A 21185-nucleotide genomic window follows, 5' to 3' on the forward strand; every position below is an offset into this window, starting at 1 on the left:
AGGGACCTTTTCCCCGGCAGTGTCATGAAAGAACAAGTGTTAAAACAGTCCCTGGATTATTCTAGAAACCAGAAAGAGTTCAGCCTGAGGACACCATTACTCTATCCCGCCTGCTCCCAGGTTACTCCAGGTTCCAACTGCCCTTGCAGTCTCCTCCACACCCTCCTTAGACAGCACCAGAGGACCGGGAAAAGCTCCCAGGAACCTGCTGAGTTGTGGCCAAATCACAAAAGCCAGGGAGGAGTGGGAGTGTGGGGTGCAACTGGGGACAAAGAGAATTTCCTGCATGGACAGTGGGGTCTCTGGGGCCTGCAATGACAGCTTTGAGTAAGTGGAAAGAGCCGGGTCAGCGAATGATCTGGATTCAGGGTGAGATTCAGAGACTGCTGAGGACCTGCCTTCCCCACTTGATGAGATGATCCCTTCCCCCACCAATCCCTAGTGCTCTGGGGCAAGCCTGCTCCCCCCAGTTTGTATTCTCTACCACCTCCTCTCCAGTCCCACCTCCCCTCTTTTTTTCTTTTTGGGTCACACTCAGCAATGCTCAGGGGTTACTCCTGGCTCTGCACTCAGAAATTACTCCTGGCGGTGCTCAGATCAAACCCAGGTTGGTCCCGTGCAAGGTAAACGCCCTACCACCCGACCCACTTACTATCTCTCCAACACTATTTTTTGGGGGTAGGGGGGTCACATCCTGTGGTGCTCAGAATTTACCCCTGCCTCTGCACTCAGGGATTATTCCTGGCTGGGCCGGTGAACCCTAGGGGGCGCCCGGAATTGAACCAGGCTGGCTGTGTGCAAAACAAGCCCTAAGTGGTTTCCTGTTATACTGTTCTCTCCAGTCCCTTGATTTGCTTTCAGTGTATTTTGAGGAAGTCTCCCAAGTAATGCCCAGGAGGCTCCCAGGGCCCTTCCTGCCCAACAAGGCTGGTGGCTCAATGTGAGGGTATAAGAATCTGATGCTACTCAGACTCTGGCATGCCAGGAACCATCATGATCACCCCAGAGTTTCTGGGGGGGTCTCCTGGGCTGCACCCCTCCACGCTCAGGTCACCCATACTGTACTAGGGATCACATACCTTGCTGTTACCCCAACCCCTATACTATGTCCCTGACCGCTGTTACCTTGATTTTATTTCGTTATTTCAATTTTTGTTTTTTGAGCCACACCCCGTGGTTCTCAGGGCTGACTCCTGGCTTTGTGCTCTGGGATCAATCTTGCCTGACTCGGGGAGCATATGTGATGCCAGAGATCCAACCTAGGTCAGTCATGTGCAAGGCAAGTGCCCTAACCTCTCTACTATCATTCCAACTCCTCCCCTTGATTTAGACTTTTGGACTCTATGCTCACCATGAGAGAATACAAACAAGTGCATGAGCTGGGAGGTATTGGGGGGTGGGGTAGGTGCTTGCCTTGAATGCCACCAGGCCTGCTTTAATCCCTGTTGCTGTATAGTCCTGGAAGCACTCCTGGGAGTGATCCCTGAGCTCAGAGCCAGAAATAGGCCTTGAGCACTGCAGGATGTGGCCCAATCCCGCCCCCCACCAATGTGCTATTTTAAACTGTGAGGATTGATTCCAGCAACTTCACAAAAGATACTATCGAGAAGCTTCTGATTCTGACTGATATCTCCTTGGAGCTCAGTCCTCCTCCTCCTGCTCTGTGCTCAGGGTTTAATCCTGATACTCCTGATTCTGTGCCCAGTAGGTTGAACACAAGGCGATCTCCTTACCCCTTGTATTATCTCTTGCACCCAAAGTTCAGCTTCTCAACTGTCAGGCAAACAGGCAGTAGACGGGTCTCTATTTCTGGCTACGCACTGCACTCCCTTTGTGGTCAGGGCTGACATTCTAGCCTTGAGAACCCTACACCCCCCCCCACCCCCGCCTCAGAACGCAAGAGCCTCGATTTCCCAGCGTCCTTTGCAATTCGACTGCACACGTGACACAGTTCCCACCAATCAGGTTCCCCAACCCCCTCCCCGGTGGCTTGAATTCCGAAGAGCCACTGACACGGCCCAAGAAGGCTCCAGATGGGATCTGATTGCTGGCCAGAATGGAGTGACAGCCGTGGGTGCAAGAAGGAGCACAGCCTTAGTAGTGGTGGGGATGCTGGAAGGGTTGGAGGCAGGGTAGGTCTGGGCTGCAGGACCCGTGGACAGAGGTGGGGGCCCCTAGAGCTCAGCTGGGAGATGGTTTCAGTTGGGAGGGTGCTTTGGGGGTGCTAAGCTGAAAAGATTCACACCTGGTTTTCCAGGTGACCCAAGGCTTCCAGAAGGACCCCCCCCCACCACACACACACACACACACACACACACACACACACACACACACACCATCCTTTCACATTAAGGTCCATATGGCGGCAGTAGGACACGCACTTTGCAGCGCACAGCCCTGCCTTTCACCCCCAGCACTGCAAGCAGACAAAAAATAGTCCAGGGGCCTGGGGAGGTAGCGCAGCGGGTAGGGCGTTTGCTTTGTACGCAGGTTCGATTCCCAGCAACCCATATGGTCCCCTGAGCACCGCCAGGAGTAATTTCTGCGTGCATGAGTCAGGAGTAACCCCTGTGCATCGCCGGGTGTGACCCAAACAGCAAAAAAAATAGTCCATATAGGAAATTGTATTGGTGCTCGCTAAATTCTTTTCTCTTGCCCAAGGGAAGGTTGCACACTCAGCAGCGGAGTGACTTTCCTGTTAGAGGATACCAGAACACCAGCATGGGAGTGGTCCTAGAGGGTAGGGGCCTGGCGCTGGCATGCACTGGGCTTGAACTAGATGAACAAATACACCTCCAGGTCCATTCAACTAAGTGTGCAGGGTGTTTGTTACAGTAGCGGTACCCAGACACACCCAGGGTGAGTAACAGACCTGCAAAAGAGCCTGTTTCTGGCCCCACCAGAACCTGAAAATGTTCCTTCCTGTGGTCCAATGGACTTTGCAGGTAGTTAAAGACCTTTCTTTCTTGAGCCCCACCCAAAGGCGCTTAGGGCTTACTCATGGCCCTGTGCTCAGGGATCCCTCCTGGTGGGGCTCTGGGAACCCTATGGGATCCTGGGGATCAAACCTGGGTCAGCTGCATGCAAGGCAAGTGCCCTTCCTCCTGTCATATCTCACTGGCCCCCAGGTTAAAGATCTTGAGATGGGGTATTGCCTGCATGAATGCAGTCACATTCTCCTTCCCAGGGAGACAGTATGTGGGGAGGGAGAGGAAGGAGAAGAAGGAAAAGATGGGCAAAAGATTGCAGATGCTGGCCAGGAAGCTTGTAGCAGCCCCCAGAGGTGGCAGGCAAGAGGCCAGGGGTGAGGAACAGAATCTTCCCAGAATCTACAGGGGCTCCCAGTTCCAAGTCCTGCATCAGGCCTGGTGTGAGCTTTGGGTTTCCTGAGCTGTGAGAATATCCAGGGTTCAGTGCAAGTTCTCAGTTTGTGTTGCATAACCACAGCGCCCCTGCTGCCCAGGACAAGGCGACAGCTCTGAGACTCACGTACTGCTCCAGACTCCTGTGGCTGGCTGTGCTGTTAGTGCTCCTGTGACGAGTGTGACAAGAGGGCCAGAGCCATAACACAGTGGGGAGGTCATTCTCCTTGCACCCGGCTGGATCCAGGTTTGATCCCTGGCATCCCATATGCCTCTGTGCACCATGACTGCCAGGGGCAAGCCTTCCACACAGCCCAGAGTCGTCCCCAAGCTCTGGCAGAGGTGCTGTTCCCCAAACTTTTCACTGTGACCATATTTTCCATGATCCTCACGTTGAGAGATGTCACCACATAGGGACTCATGACCCAGAGTTCCTAGCAAGGGTTCAAGCAGTCTTTGCCCCAACCACACAGAAGCTGGTGAGAAGCCTCAGCCCAGAGCTAGAGCTAGAAGGAAGTAAGGATAGAAGGAGGGGAGCAGGGAATTAAGGCGGGGGGGGGGGGGGGGGGGGGAGGGGTTGGTGTGGGGGGGGAGCTCAGAGGGAAGACAGACTGAGAGACAGAACTTGAGCGACGCTTCATCCCAAGAGACAAAGGTAGAGGGAGAAACGCAGGAGAGAAGAGCCGCACAGAGAGAGAAAGTGGGGGAGAGGAGGAGGAGGAAGGGCCAGGGAGAGCTGCTCAGTGTATTGAGCACATTCGTTGCACACAGGAGGCCCTGTTTGAATCCCAGAACCACTTGCTTCTCAAGCACCATCAAGGAGAACCCTCCAAGCACAGAGGTGAGAGGAGCCATCACCAAGTGTGGGCCAAAATCGGGGGCGGGGGGGGGGGGGGAAGGAGGGGCCCGAGGATGTTTGCCTTGCAAACGGCTGACCCAGGTTCAATTGTCCGGCATCCCACAGGGTTCCCTGAGCTGCCAAGAGTGATTCCTGAGTACAGAGCCAGGAGTAACCCCTGAGCATCGCCAGATGTGGCCCCCCCCAAAAAACGAGAGAGACAGACAGACAGACAGACAGCAGACAGACAGACAGACAGACAGAGGGAGGGCGGGGGAACGGAGCGAGAGAGGAGGAGGAGGAGGAGGAGGAGGAGGAGGAGGAGGAGGAGGAGGAGGAGGAGGAGGAGGAGGAGGAGGAGGAGGAGGAGGAGGAGGAGGAGGAGGAGGAGGAGGAGGAGGAGCTGCAGAGAGCCGGTAAGGCGGAGAAGCAGAAGAGAAAGGCGGGGGCGTGGACACTCTGCCCCGCCCCTCCCGGCCTGGCCCCGCCCCCGCCGGGCGCGGGCCAATGGTGCGTTTGCGCGGCGGGCGGCGGGCGGCGGGGACCGAGGAGCGGCTGGTGTCGTGTCACCAGCTCGGGTGATGGATGGCCCCGGCCTGCGAGGCCCAGCAAGATAAATGTTTCCTGCTCCTGGAGCAGGGCCAGGCCGGGTGGAGGTGGGGGTGGGAAGTGGGGGGATTCGGGGCGATGTCTCTGCTCGAGGCATGGGGCCGTGGGGTGGGGGTGGGGGAGCCAGGAGAGATACAGAAACCCGGAGACCCAGGACGGGGGGAGTGAGAGAGGCAGCCAGCTGCAGAGGGGGAGAGGGGTGGACACACAAAGGCAAGAGCTGGAGGTCCCCAGAGAGAGAGAGAGAGAGACAGAGAGACAGAAAGAGACAGAGAGAAGAGGGCAGTGGGGGAGGGAGAGACCAAGAGAAACCAAGACGGAGAAATCTTCCAGAGAAAGACATCCCACCCACAACCAAACAGACACACAGAGCCCCCCACCCCCGCCCCTCTTAGAGAGGGACGAGGCGTTGTGGGCAGGGACAAGGGGCAGAGGCAAGATGGAACAGGAGAGAGAAGATACAGAGCTGGGGAGGAAGGGAAACTGAGGCAGAGTGAGTGAGACACCCGCCCCTCCAGCTTTGTGTGCACACGGGGGGGGGGGGTCAGTGCCAGGGGTGTGGGCAGGTTTGTGGGGACTGGTAGCCAAGACAGGGAGCCTGGGCAGGCGGTGGGGGCATGGCTAGGGGTCATGCCCCGTGTGTGTGTGTGTGTGTGTGTGAGAGAGAGAGAGAGAGAGAGAGACAGTGAGCAGAGGGAAAGAAGGAGATCCCCCTCTTCACCCTCATTCACCCTCAACCCCTGCCTTCATCCTAGTTTTTCTCCCATGTATACTTCCCCTCCCCAAACCTCCCTCTCTTTAATTAAGATTGATGCCCAGGAGTCCAAGCACTTCCTTCTTGATTTGGGGGGGTGGGGTCCTTCCTGGCTCAGAGCCCTGGAAGAAAACAGTCTCTGTGCACCACCCCCTTCCTCCCTCCCTCCCTCCCCCCAACTCCACCCCCTTTCCTTCTCCCAGGCTTTCTCCAAGTCACACCCCCTCATTACACTGCTGTACATCACACACACACCCTGGGACTGCCTGGCACCCTGTTTTTCAGGATCAGCTTGGGTATGAGGGGGCTGAGCCTCCCACCCCCATAGGCCAGGCAGGGCCGCAACCTAGACCTCGGGTTCCCCTGCTCTGAGCCTCTGAGGGCGGGGTCCACAGGGGGTGGAGGGTGTGTGTTTGTGTATGTGTGTGTTCATATAGGGAGGTCCACAGAGGGCAGTGTGTGTGTAGGGGGTGTCCACAGAGGGTGGTGTGTGTGTAGGGGGTCCACAGAGGGCCCTGTGTGTCTGTGTAGGGGGGTCCACAGAAGAGCTTGGCTTCTTTAATTAAAAAGTGATTTAAATTAATTTTCTGCTCCAAAACCCCTATCTGGGGGGTGGGGTGGGGATCCTGTAGCAGTGATTAAAGTGGGGGGGCAGGGACTTCCCCTCCATCTTTCTTAAAGGGCCAGTGTGCTGAGATTATTTGGTGGGGCAGTTAACCGGGCCCCCAGAGCCTAGGCACCCTGATTTAGCTGCTTCCTCATCACCCCCAAGCACACTGCCCACCGGAAGGTGGCGAGACAGGGTCAGAGAGGGTAGAGGGTGGAGCGGGGAGATTTTGTTCCAATTTCCAGGGCTGGCAGGTGATTAAGATTGATGCCCAGAAGTCCAAGCCCTTCCTCCTTGAGTAGCAGGAGTTAGTGCTGATTATGGGGTGTTTATGGCTGTCTAAACTATGCCTTTAGGGCATCCAGCAGATCCTCTTTCCCCCACCTCCCTCTCTCTCTCTCTCTCTCTCTCTCTCTCTCTCTCTCTCTCTCTCCTCTCCACCCCCCCCCTTGCTCTCTGCCTTTCTGTCCCCTCAGCTCTCAGGTCTGTCTCTGTCTCTATGTGGGTCTCTGTCCCCCCATTCTCTGGATCTGAGGTCTTGCTGTTGTGCTTATGCCTGCACATGTGGTATATATGCGCACACGGGTGTTTTGGTGTTGATGCATATGTGTGCATGTGTGTGTCATGTGCCTGTGTGTATGTGTGTGCATGTATGCCTGTGTGTCTGTGCCTATGTGAACATGTGGTATATGTCTGTGTGTGCACAGAGTGTGTGCATGCATGTCTGCACGTCTCTGTGTGTGTGTGGGGGGGTGCATGTAAGGCTGCACTTTCCCGCTAACCCACCTGGCTGCCCTGTCCCCCAAGTCTCTGCCCTGTCCCCCAAAACCTCAGATCCAGAGAATGGGGGGATAGAGACCCACATAGAGGGACAGACCCGAGAGTTGAGGGGACAGAAACGCAGAGAGCTTTAGGTTTCTCTTTGGTGACACCCTCTGTGGTCAAGGCTCATGACTTTGGAGAGTCAAGTAGCCAAGTGTGAGAACAGAATAAAAATCCTGGTGTCTCTAGGGAAAATCACCCTGGCACCAAGCCCACTGAGCCCAGCAACTAACATTCCCAGGCCTCCTGCTAGCCACTCACTGACTCTGCACCACACACACACACACACTGCATATATGCACTCTGAGAACACTAGTGGCGATCTCAGCAGTAGTGAGTATATCCCAGACACCTGTCTTGTCCCCAGTCCCCTCCTGGGTCTACTGGCCTTCCTGCTTCTCCAGCACAGCTGCACATTCCTGCCCCAGGGCATTTGCACCTTCAGTCCCCTACTCAAACGATCACCCCCACATCAGCATGACTAGCTCCCTCATATTCAAGTGCCTTCTGGGAAGTCACCTCCCCTGAGGTGTCCCTGCTCTGTCTCAGAGCTCATGTCACTTCTAGACATTGTTTTGTACTTAACCCTTCATTCCTTCCTCCCCCCCATGCCCCCAACCCACACACACTTTCTTTTTTGGCCACACCTGGTGATGCTCAGGATTACTCCTGGTTCTGCACTCTAGTCACTCCTAGAGCAACTCAGAGGACTATGATGAGATGCTGGGCCTGGGACCAAGCCCCCCGTCACCGTTTGCAAAGCAAGCGCCTTACCTGCTGTCTCTCCAGCCTGACATTTTTCTTTTACTAGTCTTTCTCCTCCACCTCCTCCACCTAGAAGGTTGCCCCTTAGGGTCCAGAAGTTTGTGCCTAGTCCCCTGCTGTATATCAGAACACCAACCAGCACAGGGCATGCACACGCACACATGCCTGAGAGCACAGTGCCCGAATCCGAGCGGAGTCTCACACACAGGTGAGCATCGCCGCACCCATCCCCGATCCCGCTGTACATGTCCATTTGCCTTGCCCAGATCTTCATCTTGGAAAGCCTGTTGTGAGTCCTTCCCACGTGGGCACACGCCCCACATGCCAGTCACCTGGAACACCCGCCACCCCAAGTCACCCCAATTCACCCCATCCTCCCTGAGAGTAGGTGAGGGGGTTCAGGGGGGAAAATCTCTGGCAAGGCAGGAGGGACAGTGCTTCCTCCAGGCATGCACGTGGAGACACCAAAAGCCCAAAGTCTGTGCAAACTCGGACAGACAGACAGACACAACCCTCACCCTAGTCAGAGCCAGACCCGATAGCCACGGTCACGCTCACAGCCATTCACATCCCACACAGACACACAGTGGCACACACAGACACACACAGACACACACACAGACACGCACAGACACACACTCGCACGCACACGCACGGGCGCACGCACAGGCCATAGCCCCGGACTACTTGTCTCCGCAGGGGAGGACAGGGCGAGGGCCAGCGTGTGGGACTCCGGGGCGGGGAGCGATGGGGGCGCGGGGGAGCGGGAGCCCAGCGGCGGGCGGGGCGGGGAGCTGCGGGGCGGGGCGGGGTGCGGGGCGGGGCTCCCCGCCGTCCCCCGCTCCAGCATCTCCGCGGTGCAACTTCCGGATGTAAGAGCGGCGCCTGCCAGCCGGCAGCGGAGGGAGCGAGCAGAGCAGAGGCCGGGCCCCCGCACCCCGCGCCTCCCGCGCGCCCCGCGCCCCGCGCCCCCCGCGCGCTCTTGGTCGGTCTCAGGCTGGTCCGATTCCCCCCGGACCCCAGGGAGGGGGCCTCTGGTGACCCTCTCCGCCCGCTCTCACCCTCCCTGCAGGCATGCGTCCCTCGCCGTGACCCCCCGCGGGGGGAGGGGGCTGGGGGTCCATGCTCGGAGACCCCCGGCTGCCCGGCGCCTGCCGCTGACGGCGGTGGGGGTGGGGGGCCGGGCCCCCAGCCTCCTGCCCCACCCCCCTGGCGTCGGCACCGCGGGCCCTGGGGGGCCACTGCCCCCGGCTGCGCGCTCCCCGCGGGCCGGGCCCAGGACGGACCCCGGAGCTGCGGCCGGCATCAGCCCATGGCCCGGAGGGTAGGTCTGGCGGGGACCCCGGCGCCCCAGCCGGTCTTCTCGGCCCGGCGCTCAGCTCCGCCTCTCGGCGCCCCGCGCCCTCTGCTCCAGCCTTGTGTGTCCGCGCCCTGTCCCTCCGCCTCTGTCCCTGGGTTCCCCCCTCTCTGTCCCCAGCTCTCCCCGGGCTCCCTCCTCTCTGTCCCCAGCTCTCCCCTCTCTGTCCTCGGGTCTCTCCTCTCTGACCCGGGTCTCTCCTGTCTGGCCCCGGCTCTCCCCACTCTGTCCCCAAGTCCCCCCTCTCTGTCCCCGGCTTTCCCCTCTCTCCCCAGGTACCCTCTCTCTCTGTCTCTGCGTACACCCCCCCCCGCTGTCCCTGTGTGCCCCCTCTGTATCCCCATCCCTCTCTCTCTGCCCCTGTGTCCCCAAGCCCCCCTGTCCCCGCTTACCCCTCTCATTCTCCAGTCCCCCTCCACCCCCCTCCTCTCCTTCTTAGACCCCTCCCTCCTCTGTCCTGCCCCAGCCTTTCTCCCCAATCTGTGATCTACTTTTGTTCCTTCTGAGGGGAGAGGTGGGGACTGAGGGACGGGAACATTTGGGGAGAGGGTCTACCCAGGCTAGGGCTTCAGGGTCTCTAGGCCAGCGGTTGAAGAGATGGGGGTGAGGAGGTGGAGGCAGGATGGGGGCCCAGGCTGTGTCCGGTGGGAAGCCGAGGGCTGAGTTGAGAGAAGTGAGGGTGGCATAAGAGTCGCAGCCCTCTGCGCCCCCCTCCCCAGCTTTCTCATGTAAGGGAGGGGGGTTGACCAAAGGCCCCAGCACCCCCGTACATGAGCTCCTGCAGCAACAGCACCCACAAAACTCCAAGGGGCATCTGTCCTGAGGGTCTGTGAGATGGTACAGGCGTGGCTTCTGTCTGTCCGTCTGCCCATCCCATGGAGGTTCCCACTGCTCCACCTGGGCTTCACTCATTCATTCATTTGTTTCTGCATGCCCTGTGCACTGTCCTTCCGGTCTGGGAGGTGTTTGGTTCTGTGTGTGTGAGTGTGTGTGTATGTGTGTCTGTGATGTGTGTATGTGTGTCTGTGTGTGAGTGTGTGTGTGTATGTGTGTCTGTGATGTGTGTACGTGTTTATGTGTGAGTGTGTGTGTGTGTGTGTGTGTGTGTGTGTGTGTACACATGGGGAGTACGAGAGGGAGGCCCTTGCCGAGTCGGGTATGACAGATTATAAAGACTCAGACACGTGTTTTTGACAGCTGTGAAATGAAGTCAAAGTTTTGGAGTTGGGATGTGAGCAGTTGTGTACCGGCAATTCAGCTCTTCAGGGGATGAGTTCAGGAGTGAGAATCTTTCTCTCTCCCCCCCCCCCCTGTCTCTCATCCTCTCTCTTCCTCTCCTTCTCTCTCGATTGCTCTGCCTATTCTTTATTCCTTTGCCTTTCCTCCATCTACTCCCCAAATCTCCCTTCCTCCATCCCAAGTCTTTCTTCATTTTTCTCATCCCCCACACACTCACTGTGACCAGATAGTAACTCTGGACGCCCTCATTATCCTAACCCCCGAGATCTGAGACCACAATTGGCGTCTCCTCTCTGGACCCTCTCCACAAATGTGGGAAATGCTGATGCATGCAGGGGTGCAGGAGAAAATCATAGGACATGACCTTCGGGCCCCCAGGAAGCCAGGACAGAAGGACCCTGGGGGTTTGGGAAGGTCCAGGTGTGTTCCTGGGAAGCGGGTTTGGCATCTCTGATCCTCAGCTGAATGTCTGGGTCCCTCCCTCCCCAGTATGATGAACTGCCTCAATACCCAGGCATCGTGGACAGCACCTCAGCCCTGGCCAGTTTCTCGGAGGCAGCGCTCTCGGCACCCAGGGGCCCCGGCCCCTACGGCCCCCGCCGGCCGCCCCAAGCCTCCAGCTTGGACAGTGACAGCTTGAAGAGGGAGAAAGATGAGATTTATGGGTGAGTGAAGGTGCCCAGCCCCTTTGTCCAGACTGGTCTTCTTTCTTCCTGTGTCTCTGTCACCGCCTCTCTCTGTCTCCATCGCTTTTGGGGGACTTCCAAGCAGTGCTTTGGGGGCTCCAGGGCCACGTACCGGGATCCTTAGCTAATTGGGCTGGGCAGTTTGGTGCTCAGGTGGGGGTTGTGGTGTGTAAAGTCAGCCCAGAGGTGGCATGTTCCCAGGGACCAAACTCCTGCATGCTGGGTGGGTTCAGCCACTGACACCCGCAGCAGTCTCCAGCCCCCTCTGTTTCCGTTTCTTCTCTCTGGCTCCCCCATCTCCCTCCCAGCCGCACTCATGTCCCCATCCTTCCTTCAAGAGCTTGCTCTGCTCCTGTTCCCCACAGACACCCCCTCTTCCCGCTGCTGGCCCTGGTCTTTGAGAAGTGTGAACTGGCCACGTGCTCACCCCGTGATGGGGCCAGCGCTGGGCTGGGCACACCTCTGGGCAGCGACGTCTGTTCCTCTGACTCCTTCAATGAGGACATTGCAGCCTTTGCCAAGCAGGTATGTACCACCCCCATCCACCCTGCTGGGCCATGGGAGCCCCCGGCCAGGGCAGGCGGGAGCCTGCATGTGCCTTCCTGCCTGTGTCCCCCAGGTCCGCTCTGAGAGACCCCTCTTCTCCTCCAACCCGGAGCTGGACAATCTGGTGAGACCTAATTCCGCGACACGCTCGCCCCCACACCCCTTGTCAGGGGCCCGAGCCAGACCACCCCCCGCAGTAAGAATGTCGGTAAAGTTGAGCGGAATATATGGTAGAGCAAATCGCTAGAGTCGGACACTCCCGTAGCAGCAAAATTATGTCTGCGCTCTCCTGGGGGCTCTGAGCTGTACACAAACATCACTCAGACCTGCAAGGACCTGGACCTCTGGCCCTGTCTGCTGGGCTGCCCGGAGCCCTCCGTGTCTACACAGCACACATGGATGAGAGTGCTGCAGCATAACCTGAGTTTGAGAAGGAGGATGGGGGGGGGCTGGTTTTAGATCCCAGTGGGCTTCGTGTGACAGGGCAAAGGGTGACCCAGGACCTCTCTGGCCTCTTCAAGGCGAACCCTCAGTGATAGAATTGTGGGGAGCACTTGAGCTCCAGAGTATCAGGCTCTTGGAATGATGATGCGGGCACAGTCTTAACACTCACTTCCGAGTAATGTGGGGACTGGGTGGTCATGGAGATGACCAAAGGACTGGCCAGAGAGGGAGAAGGGACTGGCCTCGCCCTTCCCTAGAGCTCCACAGACTCCCAGGTCTTCCCATTGGCCAACCCCTGTTGCAAAGGCTTCTGGGAAATGTAGTTTTCAGCCACGGGTGGGGTAGTTTTTGTTTTGTTTTGTTTTTAAAACCCGACGAGGTCCCTTGCTGGGACTGGGCGCTTTTCTTTCTCTCCTGCTTCTTGTTTCTCCTTTGTCTCTCACTCTGACACACGCTTGCTCCCCTTATTTCTGCCTCTCTCCTTTCCGTTTTCGTCTTTGTGCTCCTCTTCCCCGGCCTCCCCTCCTGCTCAGATGATCCAGGCCATCCAGGTACTCCGGTTCCACCTGCTGGAGCTGGAGAAGGTGAGTGATGCCCCCCCACCCGCCCTCACTGCAGGCGCTCCCAGCTGCCCCCGCCCTGCGCACCCGGCCCTGGCCCCCGGGTGGCCCCCCCAGTACCCCGGTGCCCCCCCAGGTCCACGACCTGTGCGACAACTTCTGTCACCGCTACATCACCTGCCTCAAGGGGAAGATGCCCATCGACCTGGCCATCGAGGACCGGGACATCGGCGGCTGCAGGGAGGACCTGGAGGAGTACCCGGCCCCCTGCCCCAGCCTCCCAGAGCAGGTGGGCTCCCAGCGGAGGCATCCTGGTGCCTGACCTAGGACACACACCAACTCCCAACAGCCCCACCAGCTGCAGTGGGAGACAGCACCCCACGTTCACCCACAGACACATGCACACACACCCACATTCCCCACTCACACACACATCCACCTCTGCCCACATATATGCTCAGACCCGAGCCCTGCCCAGACCTGGGGACTCTGGGGACTTGAGTGTGGTGTCGTGGGCAGTACAGACAGGCCCCTGTGGGAGGGCCTGGGGTGACTGGGAGGCTCAGCTGCCCACAATGGCCGCAGGGTTTTCTTCTTTGGTTTCGATTGCCAGGAGCCAGATGTGGGTGCGGGGAGACAGATGCTTGTTCTGGCTAAGCCCGGTGCTCCCTTCCCACCTGACTGATCGATCACCTGGGCTGCATGGGGCTGGGGTGTGGAGTGTGGGGGACCCAAAGAGGAATGTGTCCAATCAGATGTAGCAGTGAGTACCCACTGCAGGGTCCTCAGGGTGTCCTTGGCCTATCCCCAGAGCAGTGACTGTAGTATGGGTGGGTCACTCCTGGAAGGACTCAGGGCACCATGTGTAGTGCCAGAGGTTGAACTGGGGTCGATCACGTGCAAGACCTGTCCCCTTCCTCTGTTGTCCTCTGGCTACGCACTGTCACTTCCTCTGTGTGGAACCCTGTCTGTGACCCCAGACCTGTGATAACCGAAAGGTTTTCTTTGCCTATCAAGTTTTTTTTTTCTTCTTATTTGGGTCACACCCAGTAATGCTCAAGGGTTACTCCTGGCTTTGCATTCAGGAATAACTCCTGGCAGTGCTTGGGGAACCTTATGGGATGCCGGGGATCGAACCCAGGTCGGCTGCATGCAAGGCAAACACCCTACCCGCTGTACTATCGCTCCGGCCCTTGCCTGTCAAGTTTCTTGCAGTCTCACTTGGCAGTGAAATCTGACCTGAACTAATGAGGGAACTATTTATAGTCTTTACTTCTTTCACTTAGTTACATATTCATCCACTTGGTGGCAGAAATGTTAATGAGTCTGGTGCCAGGGCCGTACCCCCGCTGGGGATGTGTGGTGTGTGCGCTGCGGGGTTCGCTCCGGGCAGAGCAAGGAAATTCTGAGTCCTGGACACCGCAGGAGCCCTCTCCAGCCCCCACCCTCCCCAACTCCCTACTGAGGGTTTAGCTAAAAGACCAGAGAGCTCCACTTTTGTGAGCCATGGTTCTGTGACTTTACAGAAATAAACTCTTCCTGCATACTCTTGGGAGCCAAGGAGGAGTGCAGGACCCTCTCATCCTTGATTTAAAACGGGAGACACGGAGGCAAAGTGATTTTTCCAAGATCATACAACCAGGATGGAGCTCAAGATGGTCCATACAGGACTGTCCCTAGCTTGAGAGTGGTTGATGCCCAACACTTGTTTTCCAGAATAACACATGGATCAGAGACCAGGAAGACAGCGGGTCTGCACATTTGGGGACCCCGGGCCCCTCCAGCGGGGGCCTGGCTTCTCAAAGTGGGGACAATTCCAGTGACCAAGGTGAGAAACAAGGGAGGTGGGAAAGGGGGAGGTAAAGTAGAAACGGCAGGGGGGGTCCCAAGGAGCAAGGATGGAGTAGGGTGGGGTATATCTTGCACATGTGTCCTGGCCTCCCTGGTCCAGCCTGTTCTCACCCCCACCAGGAGATGGGCTGGATGCCAGTGTGGCCTCCCCCAGTTCTGGAGGCGAGGATGAGGACGCAGACCAGGAGCGGCGGCGGAACAAGAAAAGGGGGATCTTTCCCAAGGTGGCCACCAATATCATGAGGGCGTGGCTATTCCAGCATCTTTCGGTGAGAACCCTGGGCTGGCTGCAGCCGGCCTGCAGATGGGAGCCTCGGGGAGTCTGAGGGCAAATATCCAGCAGGTGGCGCTGTTGAGAGCACCATGGCGGAGACAACCCCCCTCACCCCACCCCCAGGCAGGTGCTGGTGAGGATTCTTTTGTCTTCAACTTATTATTACTTTTTTGGTGTTTTTGTTTGTTTTGGGGCCACACCTGGTGGTGATCAAGGGTTACTCCAAGCTCTGCCCTCAGGTATTACTCCTGGCAGTGCTTGGAGGACCCTATGGGATTCCGGGGATCAAATCCGGGTCGGCCATGTGCAAGGAAAACACCCTCTCTGCTGTACTATTTCTCCAGACCCTTAATTTTTTTCTTGTAACACTGTGATTTACTGAATTTTTCATAATACAGTTGTTTCCAGCTTTAAATCTTCGAGCCCCAAGAGTTCTTTTGATTTGAAGGCCACACCCAGCCATGCTCAGGGCCTGCTCTCAGCTTGGTGCTCAGGGGACCGTGCAGTGCTGGAACCCGGGCATCCTGCATGCAGAGCAGTGTTTGCCTCTTTGAGCTTTGCTGGCAGTTCTTGAAGCCTTTGTTCTTTGCCCCATTCACACCCTCCAACCAGCCCAACGCCCCTGGAATAAAAGGGATCTCTTTTGGGGGCTCCCCACACCAGCGGTGCTCAGGGGATCCTCAGTGCCTGGGGAGCCATTAGGCATTGGTGAAAGAACCCTGCCGAAGCCTGCGTTCCAGCAGAAGGACTGAGAGTGTTTCCATGTCACAGCGGAGGAGACAGGCTTAGTAGTGTCCCAGCTAGACATGGGGTCAGATGGGTGGGCTGGCCTTAAGCACAGCACCACACTGCTGCACCCAGAGATGGATACAAAGGCAGCAAAATATGGAGAGGAATCAAGGACTGGAGTAAGGGCAGGAGAGGTAGCATAGCTGGTAGGGTGCTTGCTTTGCATGTGGCTAACCTGGATTCAATTCTTGGCATCTCATCTGGCCCCTGGACTCCCTGCAGGAGTGATCTTTGAGCACAGGGCCAGGAGTAAGCCGTGAGCATCAATGCATGTGGCCTCAAAACAACAACGATAATAATAATTAAGAGTGAGAGAGATGAAGAGGAGGGAGGGAGAGAGAGACAGTAGATCACAGAGAGAAAACGGAGCATGGAGAGACCAGGGCAAGCACACTCGTGAGGGGATGGAGCTGGGCTTGCCCCCTCAAAGCTGCCTTCCTAGCGGGGAACCCCCAGAGGGGCCGCCAGTCAGCCTAGAAGTAGCCTGCATGGAGGTTCCCTGGGAAATGGAGAAGCTTCTGCCCGCTGCCTGACAGCCTGGGCTCTGCATCCTGGGGCTGCGGGGTCAGGCCTTGGGGCTCCGGTGCCCCGGGAAGGCAGGGTGAGTCTTGCTGGTGGCCGCAGCACCCGTACCCATCGGAGGAGCAGAAGAAGCAGCTGGCCCAGGACACGGGACTCACCATCCTGCAAGTGAACAACTGGTGAGCGGCGGGCAGGGCGGGGAGGGCGCTGTCCGCGGTGCTGAAGGAGGCGGGGCTGGTGCCGTGACCGCGCCCCCCGTCTCCCCCGCGAGCTCTGCACCTCTGCGGATGCCCCGCCGCCTCTCTCCAGCCCCCCTCTCCCCTTTCCACATCCTCCTGCTTCCGTGACCGGTCCTCAGGTTCATCAACGCCCGGAGACGCATCGTGCAACCCATGATCGATCAGTCCAACCGTACAGGCAAGGACCGACGGTGGGAGAGAGGCGGGCCTAGGGTACTGGCCCCCTGGAGGCCCAGCCTGCACCCCTCAACACCCCCCTCCCCTTACCTCACAGGGCAGGGTGCCGGCTTCAGCCCCGAGGGCCAGCCCATCGGGGGCTACACGGAGACTCAGCCCCACGTGCCGGTCAGGCAGCCTGGTAAGACCCTGCCCTGTGAAGCCACGCCCCCAGCCTGCCAGGCCACGCCCCCTGGGAGTGCATCTCACTTGGTCCAGGCCCAGCTCCCCGACCAGAGGACCCCACTTTCTCTTAAAGACTGGAACTTGGGGCCAAGCGATAGTACAGCGGGGAGGGCGCTTACCTTGCACGTGGCTGATCTGGGTTCCATATGGTCTCCTGAGCATCCCCGGAGAGATCCCTGACTGCAGGGCCAGGAGGGAACTCTGAGCACCACTGGGTGTTTCCTCCCGAAAAGGACGCTCAATCTGTCCTGATATGGGGCCCCCAGGTGAAAAACGGGGCCAACCAGACCTATGGGAATACGAGATGTCTGGTAAGGGCCCACTAATCTTCATCTTCCAGGATCCATGGGGATGAGTCTGAACTTGGAAGGGGAGTGGCATTATCTGTAAGGCTGTATTCAGGACACGTGAGTAACCCCCGCATGGGGACGCAGGTGGGGTGCTGTGACTCAAACCTTGCTCAGCCCACTTCCATCCAGAGTGGGTTCCCCGGAACAGGGTCAGTCCGGGTTCCCCAAGACTTGGTAGGGAGGTTGTCCGTTCACCTCTTCAGCCCTCACTGTCTTTCCATCCAGCCATTCATCCGTGTGTCTTTCCTTTTGGGGATTGCCCACCACCCACCCTCTGCCCTTCCTACCATGTCCCCACCCACTAGCATCTCCTGCCTGGGCTTTTGTCCACTGCCTTATTGACCCATCTGGTCACATTCCCCTCCACGCACCCACCTATGCCTGCAGGCAGGTTCCTCAGCATTGCTCAGGACAGCTGAAAGCTGCAGGGAGACTTTCAACCAGCCTGGCCAGAGGTTCAATGCCAGGGCCCGGGATGCTGGGATGCTTGGGCTCTGCAGTGCTGGGCACACCTGGCAGTGCTCAGGGGGACCAGGTGGTGCCAGGAATTGAACCTCAGTTGGACTCAGCTTAGGCATGTACTCTGGCCTCTGTACTATCTCCTGATCCCTCACCTACTTTTTTTGTGTGTGTGTGGAGGGGGTGTCACAGTCAGCGAAGCTCCTGACTCCGCACTCAGGAATTACTACTGATGGTGTTCAGGGGACCCTCTGGGATGCCGGGGACCAAACTAGCAAGGCAAATGCCCTACCTGCTGTACTATCGCTCTGACTCCGCTCACCTGCTTATTTACTTACCTACCTATGCTTGCCCGCATACATTCATCCTTTATCCTTCCACTCATCATTCATCGTCCATCCTTCCATCCAGCCATTTGTACATCTATCCACTCATCCTTCCCTCCATCTTCCCATCCTTCCATCCATCCACCCCTCCCCACTTTTCTGCCCTTCTGTCTCTGGCTTGTCTTTTTCTGACATGCCCTTTCTCCAGCCTCCCCCTCACCGGTCTTATCCCCTGTCCCTTACCATCAGCCTCCTTCTTTTTCTCCATCCCTTTGGGTGTTTTTTTCTTTTTGAGTCACACCCAGCGATGCACAGGGATAACTCCTGGCTCTGCACTCAGGAGTTACTCCTGGCGGTGCTCAGGAGACCATATGGGGTGCTGGGAATTGAATCCGGGTTGGCTGCGTGCAAGGCAAACGCCCTACCAACTGTGCTATCTCTCCAGCCCCCATCCCTTTGTTTTTTGGGGTAGAGACTTCCCAGCAAGGCTTAGAAGCCTGGGATCGCTCCCGGTGATAATCAGCCTGGGGTTGTGCCCCTGCCAGTTGGATGCTTGGTGCTGACCAAGAGCCCCATACAGAGATGATCAGACCAGCAGAGCCAAGGACCATGAGGGACAGCCATAGCCCATGGTGCTAAGGATCAGACAAGGGGCCAGAGAGATAGTCCAGCTGGGAGGGCGTTTGCCTTGCACGTGGCCAACATGGGTTTGATCCCCAGCATCCCCTAGAGTCCCCCAAGCACCGCCAGGAATAATTCCTGAGCACAGAGCCAGGAGTAACCCCTGAGCATTGTGAAGTGTTACCCAAAAAGCAAAAAAGAAAAGAAAAACCCAAAAGACCCTCAGGCTTTGCATGCAGCCCAGACAGGTGCTCCAACCCACCTCCCCACCCCCATCCCTGTTCGTCTCCAAGGTCCCTTCCCTCCCCACCTGCTGACTGGCCTCTCCTGCTTCCCGCAGATCCCACCTTCTGGACTCTGACCACCAGGCTTCCTCTTGGACCACATCCCCACCTGGCCTCTGGCCTCCAGGCCCCGCCTCTGGAGGCTCCTGCTACTCAATGCCTACCTCCCTGGGGCCCTGCCTGGACTTGGGGGTACAGGGTGCCCATGGGGGGTCTCTCAAGGACAAAAACCTGAGCCCCACTTCTGCCCTCACCCCTGAAGAGGCGAGGAAAGATGCTGAGCCCGGGTCTCCAGGAAGTCGGTGATGGGACCCCTCCCCCTACTGCCTGAACAGAGATGGGATCAGGGGTGGACCAGGGCAGCCAGGAAGGAGGGTCCCGGCACTGGGAGAAGGGTCCTTTGTCCTTCCCGCTACTTCCCTCCGCTCTCCCTACCTCCCGTCTTGGATGGCTTCTACCTTTTTTTTAAGTGATAAAGTCTTAGAACTACCGTGTCTTCCCAGCCTGATCCATTCAAGCTCCAGCGTTGCTCATGGCCATCAGAGCTGGTTCTCAGGCCCTCCTAGCCGCTCCCAGCGTGTATCGGTCACTGACAGCTGCTGGAAGAGTCAGCCTGGTGACTGTGGCTGGACACGCCCAGGACCCTTTCACTCTGTTCCCACACTGTTCTGTTTCTGGTTTGTTTGGAGGTCATACCTGTGGCACTTGGGGGGCTCCTCCCAGCTCGGGGCTTGGGGATTGTTCTCATGGTCCTGGGGGGACGCCAGGGGGCTGCGGATGGAGCCGAGGCGCCCCGCAGTTTGCAAAGCCTGCACTCGCCCCCCCACCCCCCAGGCCTGCTCCCTAAGCTTGAGGCTGGTATTTTATTTTGCGGCCACACCCAGATGTGTTTGGGCTTACTCCTAGCTCTGCATTTGGGAATCACTCCTGGATTACGCCTGTGGCAAGGCTTGGGGATGTCAGGATTGAACACGGGTTGGTTTCGCGAAAGGCAAACGCCGTACCCCACGGGACTAGTGCTCTGCCCCAGGGCTGGTGCTTTCAGCCGGCTCAGCTGGGCAGCATGCATGCTAAAATGGTTTTATCCTGAGTGCTGGGTCCTGGAGAACAGATGAAGGGTTTGCGTTCACAACGTCAGCTGTTCATGAAGTCAGAGTGCACTGTCCAGTTGGAGTTGCTGGTTGTAGGTCCCTCCTTAATGTCTGGGTCTCTTTCCTTGGGACGTCCCTCGTCCTGTCCCTTCACTGTCCTGGGCCAGAGTGTGACTCCTGTGCTGTCCACCTGGCCCTGCTCCTCCCTGTGCCTGAGGTTTCTGGGCTTGAGGGCTGGGCTAGATTCTGGGAGCCGCTGGTCAGGGTTTGCTGCTCCTATAATGTCACTGGGGCTCTCAAGACCTGTAGCCCAGCAACTCCCTTGGCCACTTGCCATGTGGGCGACAACATCACTTCCTGCCTTCCACCAAGACCAGTGAGGAATCAAGAGGAAGTTGCTTGGCTGGGGGCTCCCTTTTGTTTCTTATTATCGCCCCCTTCCACATCCTATTATCTGTTTGACTAGTAACCTTTTGCACAGGTTACATGAATTTATCTTGCAGGGGTGATTTGGGGGCCGCACCTGGCAGTGCTCAGGGCTTGCTTCTGGCTCTGTGCTCAGGCATCACTCCCAGCAGTGCTTGGGGACCTTGTGGGGGGCTGGGATCAAATGTGGTTGACTGGGACTGGAACAATAGTACAGCGGGTAAGGTGCTCGCCTTGCATGCAGCCAACCCGGTTTTGATCCCCAGCACCTCATATGGTCCCTAAGCACTGCCAGGAATAATTCCTGAGTGCAGAGCCAGGAGTAAGTCTTGAGCATTGCTTGAGCATTGCTGGGTGGCAAAGCAAACAAACGAAAAAATGCACCAAAGACGTGGTTGACTTCTGGCAAGGCAAGTACTTACTGGGGGGTGAGAATTAAGGGACCAATTTAATTAATGTTCCTACCTGGTGCCCATCCCACTCTAACAGGCTGCGCAGTGGCTTCTGCAGGGCTCTCTCGGGCTCTGTGGCCCACATGGGCTCAGGGTTCCCCTTCTGAGGTCCCACTGGAGCAGAGGTCACAGAAGCGACCAGCTGCCCCCCTGGGAGGCCCCCGCCCACCTCCCTGCAGCAGTCTGGCCCACCCTGGTCCCCCACTGCCCAGATCCAGGGTAGAGGAGGTCAGTTTCAGCTCTGAAGCATTAGAGGTAGACCCAGAGGCTTACAGGGAACAGAGAGGGACCCCCCAACCTGAGGCTCTCCTGTCCCCTTTTCCATCTGCCCAGGAGCAAACCCTGTCTGTTCCTGGCACCTTACCCAAATATAGTCCCCACAGAAATGAAAAGAAGGGGCCGGAGAAATAGCACAGCTGGGAGGGCATTTTCCTTGCACGTGGCCAACCAGGGTTTGGTCCCTGGCACCCCATAGGGTCTCCTGGAACACCGCCAAAAGTAACTCCTGAG

The 21185-nt window shown here is 57.7% G+C and overlaps 1 protein-coding gene across 2 annotated transcripts; it reads left to right on the plus strand.

Annotated features, from left to right (window-relative positions):
- Window positions 1–8500: 8500 nt before the first annotated feature.
- On the plus strand, window positions 8501–17056 carry MEIS3 (Meis homeobox 3). Of its 2 annotated transcripts, none has more exons than XM_056136044.1 (12): window positions 8501–9081; window positions 10843–11018; window positions 11405–11564; window positions 11659–11709; window positions 12563–12613; window positions 12777–12878; window positions 14306–14417; window positions 14561–14709; window positions 16128–16204; window positions 16384–16442; window positions 16539–16622; window positions 17007–17056. In XM_056136044.1, the coding sequence occupies exons 1-12, from the start codon at window positions 9070–9072 to the stop codon at window positions 17054–17056; spliced, it is 1083 nt and encodes a 360-aa protein (XP_055992019.1). In that variant the 5' UTR covers window positions 8501–9069. The 2 variants fall into 2 exon arrangements, with proteins under 2 accessions (XP_055992019.1, XP_055992018.1); XM_056136043.1 differs by having other exon boundaries at window positions 8503–9081; window positions 12726–12878.
- The last annotated feature ends 4129 nt before the right edge of the window (window positions 17057–21185 follow it).

This window comes from Sorex fumeus, unplaced genomic scaffold (assembly GCF_029834395.1).
Source record: "Sorex fumeus unplaced genomic scaffold, SorFum_2.1 ptg000122l, whole genome shotgun sequence".
NCBI lineage: Eukaryota > Metazoa > Chordata > Mammalia > Eulipotyphla > Soricidae > Sorex > Sorex fumeus.

Bases quoted from the DNA above. Each gene is read 5' to 3' on its own strand.
- MEIS3 (XM_056136043.1), top strand. The intron at 11,710-12,562 runs GTGAGACCTAAT...CCTCCTGCTCAG, and splicing joins ACCCGGAGCTGGACAATCTG to ATGATCCAGGCCATCCAGGT. The intron at 12,879-14,305 runs GTGGGCTCCCAG...CTTGTTTTCCAG, and splicing joins GCCCCAGCCTCCCAGAGCAG to AATAACACATGGATCAGAGA.